General features: G+C 39.7%; 1 gene segment (V, D, J or C); it reads left to right on the plus strand.

Moving 5' to 3' along the window:
- Positions 1 to 4,018: 4,018 nt before the first annotated feature.
- LOC105527715 overlaps positions 4,019 to 10,517 on the plus strand; it is an 18,887-nt gene continuing 12,388 nt past the window's right edge. Inside the window, 3 exon segments of the V gene segment in view lie at positions 4,019 to 4,137; positions 4,241 to 4,557; positions 8,589 to 8,597. Coding sequence covers positions 4,092 to 4,137; positions 4,241 to 4,557; positions 8,589 to 8,597 — 372 coding nt within the window.

The following is a 10,517-nucleotide window of genomic DNA, read 5'->3' on the forward strand; positions in this document are numbered from 1 at the left end:
TGGATTTAAACTGCACTATATTCCAAATGGAAATGACATTTATAGAACATTGCACCAAATAACTTCAGAACACATATTCTTTTCTTCAGCACATGTGACATTCTTCAGGCTTGACCATATATTAATACAGAGCAGGTATCAGAAATTTTAAATAAAATTATACCAACTTTTTATCTGACTAAGACAGAGTCAAAGATGGAATCAAATAAACATCAGTAACTGGAGGAATTTCTTTTCTTTTTTTTTTTTTTTGAGATAGACTCTTTCTCTGTATCCCAGGCACTCCTGGATAAGTTTTGTACGTTTAGTAGAGAGGGGGTTTCACCATGTTGGCCAGGCTGGTCTTGAAATTTTGACCTAAACTAATCCACCAGCCTTGGCCTCCAAAGTGCTGGGATTACAGGTGTGAGCCACCACCCAACCTGGAGAAAATTTCAAAACAATATAAACACAAAAATTAAACAAAACACTCTTACATGGCCAATGGGTGAAAGAAGACATTAAGAAGAAAATATAAAAATGTATGAAACAAAAATAGAAACACAACATACCAAATCTTATGGCATTTAGCCAAATCAGTATTATGAGGCAAGTTTAGAGCAATAAATGCCCACATCAAAAAGCAGAAATATTTTAATTAACCAACATACAAATGCATGTTAAAGAACTTGAAGAACAAGAAAAAGCTAAATTCAAAATTATTTTGAAAACACTAGGCCAGGTGTGGTGGCTCAAGCCTGTAATCCCAGCACTTTGGGAGGCCGAGATGGGTGGATCACGAGGTCAGGAGATCGAGACCATCCTGGCTAACACGGTGAAACCCCGTCTCTACTAAAAAATACAAAAAACGAGCCGGGCGAGGTGGCGGGCGCCTGTAGTCCCAGCTACTCGGGAGGCTGAGCAGGAGAATGGCGGGAACCCGGGAGGCGGAGCTTGCAGTGAGCTGAGATCCGGCCACTGCACTCCAGCCTGGGCGACAGAGCGAGACTCCGTCTCAAAAAAAAAAAAAAAAAAAAAAAAAAAAAAAAAAAAAATTCTGCACTACAGTAAAACATCTGTATTTAATCCTGTCCTTTGGTTAATTAACAAGCTCTAATAAGTGCAATAAATTCTGCCTTCTGGGTGGATTCCTCTACATCAGGTAGAGGAATAGATCCCAAATGGAAGTTTGTACTTGTAATATAAATTATTGGTTAATAACCATCACACTTATTATTTAGGTGTTACTCATCAAGAAATAATGCTAAATCAAAGGTCGCAATGGGCGTATTATCTAAGGGATATACAAAAGATTTTGCTAACTAATATAAAATAGATGTGAACACTCTCTTAGTATACAGCCATGTCTCCTGTCTACCACATTATTAACCACACGGTAACTGACTTCACTTGGGACTTGCTCTAATTTTGAAATTAGTTACTTATTTAACCCAAAGCCTCTAGATTAGTATGTGTGCCTATTTTAGCAGAGAATGAAGAAAGACAACCTAGGCTGATTAAACAATGAGGAAAATCACAACCTAATGAAACAGGAAGCCTGGATGTGAGTGGCTCCAGGACTGAATAATTTGACAGCTCATCTTCCCAGGCAGTTTCTTTTCTCAATTTTCCACACTGATACATCCAGAAAGTCAGCTTCACTCGCAGGGGACTCCCATCATACAGTGCCATGGGGACAACATTCCCAAGGGTCACACACACATATTATAGATTGTCTGGAAGTGGAGAAGAGACTTTTTTGCGATTCTCCTCTGAAGGACCTGGAACACCTCAACAGAGCATCTCTCCTGCCCCCATGACTAGAACTGCACCACATGGACCCTCATCCCTGATGGGGATAATAAGACGCCATTGATGAGACCAATTATTTTATCACATAAATTACTAAAGACTGATAAAAAGGTTTCAAAAACGAATTGAAGTCTGTCCTTCTACACCCACCAGAGACTACAGATCCTCCAATGATACCTTCTTTGTCTTTTCTGCTTGACTTTGTCTCTTTACCTTGTTTCATCCTCCAGAGAAGCTCTTTCAGCTCCCTCAGGTGCACTCAAGTGTTTTATTTACTGACAATTTCTCAATTGGTGAAAGACATTAGACTAAAGGGTCCATATTCCTAGGTCCATGTTCTTTGGTTCATACTCCTAGGAAGGCATCGTGACCCTGGATCTGTGTGTGACCTTGCGAGTGTTCCTGACCCTCATCCAGATGAGATGCTGGTCTGTGTGTTCTTGCCCTTCCCCTGGGGTAGAGGCCTCCTGTTTTCCCCAGGTGTTCCCTCCCACAGCTTCGGTGTTCTCCATCAGAGTGATCACCTTGCAGATCTGCTGCCCTGCCCTGCAGACTAAGGCTCTGATTCCATAAGAAAGACAGGGGAGCTGCTTCTCAATAGATCTTGGTGTTACCATCTCAATTCCTGAGACATTGAACAAGTGACCCTAGGATTCTGGTTTCAGTGACTTGCCCCTGCAGGGTAAATTCTTAGTTCTGTGATGGGAATAAGGGAGTTGGGCTGAACACATTTCAGAAGTGTGGGCTCCTGTTCTCTCCCTGACAGACACTTCAGGGAAGGAAGATTCGTGACTCTCCCCTTTCTTGGGCAAAGGGATTTAAGAGGGTAGGATAGCTCTTCAGTATGTGGTCCCTTAAAATTTCACACTACAACATGCGCACCACACACAGTTTCAAACAATCCAATATATATTTGTATTTTATCTTGTAATACCTTCTATTTCATACTCCAGACTCTGCCTTAGCTAATTTAAAATCCTGGCTTTGTTACTCTCTACAAGAATTTGCTTCTCCCAAAACTCCACATTTGTTGTTTGTTTTGAAACTTTAAATATCAAAAGTATTAAAGAAAATTTGCAAAATTCCATCTTCTGTATTTATCTTTTATTGTTGATGCAGTTGTAAAAATAAGAAAAAATACATTCTTTTTCTATGTACATTTCCAAGCTCTATAGCAGATCTTTGGTAAGACCTAGAATAATAAAAAAAATCAAATATTGTTCAGCTGCTTAATAGAAAAACAAATTATGGTAAATTTGTCTGCTAGAATACTACCCACTATTTAGAATTTTAAAAGTCTGCTATACCAACTACAAGGTGAAATATCTAATCATTTAAGACAGGCCAAACAAATAAGAATATATACCATGTTATTTCATTTTTATACATTCTGATAATTAAAATGACTCAGCAGCAATGCAAAGATCAGTAGTTGCCAGGGAAATGGTAGAAGGAAGAAAGGAAAAAGGAGGCAGAATATAGAAGAGCAAAAGGAAATGCTGAGAATTCTCTTGTCCACCTTGATAACGATGACGGTTACCTCATGTTTATCAATTGTACACTTTAAATATGTGACAGTTTATTGCATGTAAACTAAACTTATAAAATGTATCACAAGCAAACAACTGGAAACTTAGACAAGAAAGGAGTGATAGAATGATGGAAAAAAATGTATGTTAAATTTCAAAAATACTTAGAAATGTATCTGCCTAACCCTAGTTCTCACCATATTTTTAGGTGAATGCTAGAATGTAGCACAATCACACATGTTCTCACTACAGAAAGTGGGTTCCAAAACCACATTAGGCACCCCCAGCTCTGTCCTGGAGTTGGTTCAGGGAGTAAGTGGGGCACAGGCCCAGGTACCGGGGCTTACTCATCCCAGACATGAGCCCTTAGATACATACAGAGCCCCTTTTCCATGTGTGGTTTATTTCCACATCTGTACGTGGAGAAACCATTGGCTGTGACAAAACATAATTTACACAAGTATGTACAAATAAAATAGGGTGATCAGTTCAAAGTGTTTATCACAGCATAATTTTATAAGACAAATATTTTCCAAATACCATCATTGAGAGCAAACTCCTGCAAGGCACAGTCATCCTATCTGGGCTCGTCCTCTCCTCAGGTGCCCCACCCCAGAGCTTGCTATATAGTAGGAGACATGCAAATACCGTCCTCCCTCTGCTGATAAAAACCAGCCCAGCCCTGACCCTGCAGCTCTGGGAGAGGAGCCCCAGCCTGGGATTCCCAGGAGTTTCCACTTGGTGACCAGCACTGAACACAGACCACCAGCCATGGAGTTGGGACTGAGCTGGGTTTTCCTTGTTGCTATTTTAAAAGGTAATTCATGGTGAACTAGAAATACTGAGTGTGAGGGGACATGAGTGGGAGAAACTGTGGATTTGTGTGGCAGTTTCTGACCTTGGTGTCTCTGTGTTCGCAGGTGTCCAGTGTGAGGTGCAGCTGGTGGAGTCTGGGGGAGGCTTGGTCCAGCCTGGGGGGACCCTGAGACTCTCCTGTGCAGCCTCCGGATTCACCTTCAGTGACTACTACATGGAGTGGGTCCGCCAAGCTCCAGGAAAAGGGCTGGAGTGGGTAGGTTTCATTAGAAACAAAGCTAATGGTGGGACAGCAGAATACGCCGCGTCTGTGAAAGGCAGATTCACCATCTCCAGAGATGATTCCAAAAGCATCACCTCTCTGCAAATGAACAGCCTGAAAACCGAGGACACGGCCGTGTATTACTGTGCTAGAGATACAGTGAGGCGAGGTCAGTGCGAGCCCAGACACAAACCTCCCTGCAGGGGCGCGCGGGGCCACCAGGGGGCGCTTGGGACCCACTGAGGACGGGACAGGTCCCAGGAGCAGGTGCAGGGGGAGGTTTCCTTTGTCCTCAGCTGGAAAAGTCAGGTTTGTATTTGCAGAACGCTGGAGCATTCTAGGCTGTGATATTTCATTACTTGTATTTATTATGAATTTGTTATTGTTAGTGTTAAAATATTATTAAAATTCCATATAGATTTTTTAAATATATACTTTCGAGAAATATACATTGCTAATTATTTGCACTGATTTTTCCAGACTTTTATTAACATTTGTTGACATTAGCAACTGCATAGCTATAGGGACATATATTTATACACACAGAAAGATGTATAGGCCGGGCATGGTGGCTCACACCTGTAATCCCAGCTACTCGGGAAACTGAGGCAGGATAATTGCTTGAACCCTGGAGGTGGAGGTTGAAGTGAGCCATGATTGGGCCACTGCACTCAAGCCTGGGTGACAGAGTGAGACTCTATCTCAAAAAAAAAAAAAAAAGAAGAAAAAGAAAAAACAAAGATGCGTAAATACACAGACCTATGCATATATGTGTAGGCATTCATATTAAACATTCCGATAAAATAATTCTGAAAATATGTCCTAAAGAAACAAACTTAATGATGATCAAAATATAAATTATTAGAGCAATTCATAATTGATTTGTTATTTTTACTTGTTTACGTAAATTGATTTATATTTGCTAATTTAAAAGTTGTATATTGGTTGTATATACAAAAAGTTGTATATTTGTATAAAAAGACTACATTTGAAATGTCACAATAAGTGATCAGAATTTGAAGTGATGAATGATAATTATCTTAATTATTTCTTAATTTTCTTAGTTATTACATATTATATTCACAAATCATAACATTGCTTCTTACCTTGTGAATATAAACAACAATAATTTGTGAATTTACAATACCATTTCTATTTTAAATTTTAAAATCCATCCCAGACCATTATCTTTTTCTTCACTTCCGGATCTCATTGGATCGTCTCAAGGGCCCATCAGCACCCCTGTCTCCTGAAGGCTTCTGGGAGTGGCTGAGGGATGCACAGAAGCAGGATCCCCATGTGAGTCCACACGACCTAGAGCTTCCCTCTCCTTGGATTAGGCCATCTCCTCGGTATCACAGGGCTCTTCATTATCCGCACCCCGCTGTTGTACCAAACAAGCAACATCACCTTCAATTCATCACGCTTTGCTTTAATTTTCTAAAACATCACGAAGGTGATAATTTTAACAGTAAATGTATCACAACCAAATAGGATAAGCCCTTTTCCATGGGACAGAGTTTCTTATCAGGACTTTACATACATTATGTACTTTCAATTTCTTTATAGGTGAGATACTAATATCTCCGTATTGGAGATTATTCCTCTACTCTAAGTCATCTCTTAAAATTCTTTTTCCCAAGGACTCAAACAAATCCATGATATAATTACAAATTTCAGCTGTATAACTGGGCCAACATTGAGAATATATTAACATTTAAAACATGTGCTTGCAGATATTGTTATTTTCCTCTTGGCTGTCCCAGTTATGATTTTACACAAAATATTTGTAATTTTTCCTGATAAAGCAGGTTAAAATATAACACTAGTTTATTAATTTTGCATAACTAATAATATAAAAGGTTCCACATGTTTTTAGTCAGGTTATAATTATCTGTGAAATTTGTGCTTATTAATTTTTCATTTAAATATATCACTTTTATCTTTCCTATTTCTGGGATTTTATTCTAGTATAGCTGAATGCATTTTAATAATTATTGTAAAAATCACATTTACATTTTGTATTTGAATTTTCATATATATTTATGCAGATTTTAATTTCATTATAAAATATTGCCTACAATTGTCTATGTTCTTTTTTTATTAGACAAAATTAACATAAAAATGCATAGATTTTCAATGTACAGTTTGAGGGTTTCTGACAAATGTGTTCACAAATAAAGAATTATTTGATTACTTTTTAGTGTATATCCAGTAGTGGAATTGCTGGGTAAAATGATATCTCTGTTTTAAGTTCTTTGAGACATCTCCAGTCTGCTTTCCAAAGTGGCCAAGACTAATTCTTCTTCCCATCAACAGTATAAGTGTTCTTTTTTCTCCACAGCCCCACCAGCATCCATTGTATTTTGACTTTTTAGTGGCAGCCATTCTGAGTGGTTGCACCTTCTGAGGCTGCACAGCTACAATCATCTGACCTATGATAAGGCAGGCGAAAACAAGCAGTAAGGAAGTAAACAAATGGTGCTGTTCAACAAATCGTGCTGGGACAACTGGCTAGCCATAAGACGGAGATTGAAGCCAGACGTCTACCTTCAACATATGTAAAATTAACTCAAAATTGATGAACTATTTAAATGTAAGACTTCAAACCATAAAATCCTTGAAGACAACCTAGGAAATATTCTTCTTGACCCCAGCTTTGACGAAGAATTTTTGGCTAAGTATCCAAAAGCAATTGCAACAGAAACAAAAAATAGACAAGTGAGATCTAATTAACTAAGGAGTTTCTGCTCAGGAAAACGAACAAACAGACAAACAAACAAGCAAACAAAACTATCAGCAGAATAATGAGACAACCTACAAAATGTTAGAAGATATTCACAAATGCTGCATCCAAGAAAGTCCTAATATCCAGAATCTATAGGAAATTTAAATGCAAATCAAGAAGCGAAAACAAATAACCCTATTAAAAATGGGCTGATATTGTTGGTCCGTGTCCCCACCCAAATCTCAACTTGAATTTTATCTCTCAGAATTCCCACATGTTTTAGGAGGTACCCAGGGGGAGGTAATTGAATCATGGGGGCCAATTTTCCCTGTGCTGTTCTCGTGATAGTGAATAAATCTCATGAGATCTGATGGGTTTATCAGCGGTTCCTGCTTTTGCTTCTTCTTCATTTTCTCTCGCCACCACCAGCTAAGGAGTGCCTTTTGCCTCCTGCCATGCTTCCGAGGCCTCCCCAGCCACGTGGATATGTAAGTCAAATTAAAACTCTTTTTCTTCCCAGTTTCGGTTATGTCTTTATCAGCAGTTTGAAAATGGACTAATACATGGGCAAATGACACAAACAGACACTTCACAAAAGAATACATACAAGTGACCATCAAATATATTTTTAAAATGCTAAGCATCATTAATCATTAGAGAAATGCAAATAGAAAAATGTTCTGATTTCGGTCACTATAGCTCCATTTTTCTTGTTTTTTTGTTTTTTTGTTTGTTTGTTTTTTGTTTTTGTTTTTGTTTTTGTTTTTCAGACGGAGTCTCGCTCTGTCGCCCAGGCTGGAGTGCAGTGGCCAGATCTCAGCTCACTACAAGCTCCGCCTCCCGGGTTTACGCCATTCTCCTGCCTCAGCCTCCTGAGTAGCTGGGACTACAGGCGCCCGCCACCTCGCCCGGCTAGTTTTTTGTATTTTTTAGTAGAGACGAGGTTTCACCGTGTTCGCCAGGATGGTCTCGATCTCCTGACCTCGTGATCCGCCCATCTCGGCCTCCCAAAGTGCTGGGATTACAGGCTTGAGCCACCGCGCCCGGCCCATTTTTCTTGTTTTGAAGTTCATATAAATGGAATCAAATATTATAGATCATTTTTTGTAAGGGGCTACTTTTGCTGTTTGTGAGGTTCATTCATGTAATTGCATCTATCAAGGTTTTGTCATCATGTATAAATACATACGTATGTACTCATACACATGTAGGTATTTCATATCTGAATCAGTCCATTACATTAATAAATGACAGTTTATTAAATAAATAAATTGGTTCATTAAGTGAATAAGTGACTATATATATATACTCATTTTCCTGTTGATGGAATTTAAATTTGTTTCCAATAAAAATATCATAAACAAAACTATTATAAATATCTTCATACAAGTTATTCTGTTTCTATTCTCACATGTTTTTGATAAAATATGTGTTAATATAAGCATGCATTATAACTTTTCAGCTTTATGGAGCTATCACCGACAAACAAAATTGTATGTATTTAAGGTACACCACTTGATGTATTGATATACTTGGGGAAATGCTCATCATGATCAAGGTAATTGGCATGCCTATCATCTCAGAGAGTTATCATTTTGTGCCTTTAGTTTACTGTGTGTGTGTGAAAAAAACACCTAAGATTTCCTCTCTGGCAAAAGATACATTTTACACTATTCATTAGTATAGTCACATTGCTGTATGTTTGATCTCTAGAACTATTTCAACCTGTGTTTTAGTCCATTTTCACCCAAATATAAGGAACTACCTGAGACTGAGAAATTTAATTTATGAAGAAAAGTGGTTTCGTTGGCTTATAGTTCCACCAGCTTAACAGGAGGCATTACTGGGAGGCATCAGGAAACGTACAGTCATCATGGAAACTGAAGGGGAAGCAAGGATCCTCTTCACATGCTGGAAGGGGAGAGAGAGAAAGAGCAAGGGGAGAAGTGCCACACTTTTAAACCATGAGATCTTGTGAGAACTCTATCACAAGAACAGCAAAGGGGAAGGCCATGATTCAATCACTCCCCATCAGACCCTTCCTACAACACTTGGGCATTAAAATTGGACATGAGATTTGGGTGGAAACAGAGAGTGAAACCATATCATTCCACCCCTGGCCCATCACAGATCTCATGTCCTTCTCACATTGCAAAATATAGTTATCCCCTCTCAACAGTCTCCCAGTCTTAACTCATTTCAGCATTATCATGAAAATCTACAATCCAAAGTCTCCTTTGAGAAAACGTAAGTTTTTCCACCTATAAACCTGTAAAATCAAAAGTAAGTTACTTCCAAGATACAATGGGGTGCATGGACTGGGAGAAATTGGCCACAACAAAGGAGCTACAGACCCCATGCAAGTCCAAAACCCAGCAGGGCAGTCATTACATCATAAAGCTCCAAAATAATTTCCATTTACTTCATGTCTCACATCCAGGATGCACTGATGCAAGAGGTTGTCTCCCAAGGCCTTGGGAAGCTCCACCCTGTGGCTCTGTAGGGTACAGTCCCCATGGCTGCTTTCGTAGGCTGCCATTGAGTTCCTATGGCTTTTCCAGGCACACCATGCAAGCTGTTGTAGATCTACAATTCTGGGGTCTGAAGGAAGGTGGCGCTCTTCTCACAGATCCACTAGGCAGTGCCCCAGTGGGAACTCTGTGTGGGAGATCCAACACCATATTTGTCTTCTACACTGGCCTAATTGAGATACTCCATTAGGGCTCAGCCTCTGCATCAGACTTCTGCCTGAATATCCAGGCATTTTCCTACATCATCTGACATCTAGGAGGAGGTCCCCAAACCTCAACTCTTGCCTTATGTGCACCAGCAGGCTCAACCTTAGGGTTTTCACCCTCTGAAGCAATGGCCTGAGCTGTACCTTGGCTCCTTTTAGCCATGGCTGGCATGAGAGGGACACGGATGTAAGCTGCCATGTCCTGAGGCTGCACAGAGCAGTCGAGTCCTGGGCCTGGACCATGAAACCATCTTTGTCTACTGAGCTTCTGGACCTGTGATGGGAGGGGCTGCGGAAAAGATCTCTGAAATGCCCTGGAGACATTTATCCCTTTGGGCTCCTCATGACTTAACGCAAATTTCTGCAGCCAGCTTGAATTGCTCCCCAAGAAATGGGATCTTCTTGTCTACCACATGGACAGGCTGCAATTTTTTTTTCAACCTCTTATGCTCTGCTTCCCTTTTCAACCTAAGTTCACATTTCAGACCATCTCTTCATGAATGCATATGACTTATATTTTCAGAAACAGCCAGGGCAAATCTTGAATGCTTTGCTACTTAGAAATTTCTTCTGCCAGATACCTTAAATCATCTCTCCCTAGTTCAACATTTCTCAGACCTCTAGGGCAGGGGCAAAATGCCACTAGTTTTTTTG

The sequence above is a fragment of the Colobus angolensis genome, unplaced genomic scaffold (assembly GCF_000951035.1).
Source record: "Colobus angolensis palliatus isolate OR3802 unplaced genomic scaffold, Cang.pa_1.0 Scaffold642, whole genome shotgun sequence".
NCBI classification, from domain to species: domain Eukaryota; kingdom Metazoa; phylum Chordata; class Mammalia; order Primates; family Cercopithecidae; genus Colobus; species Colobus angolensis.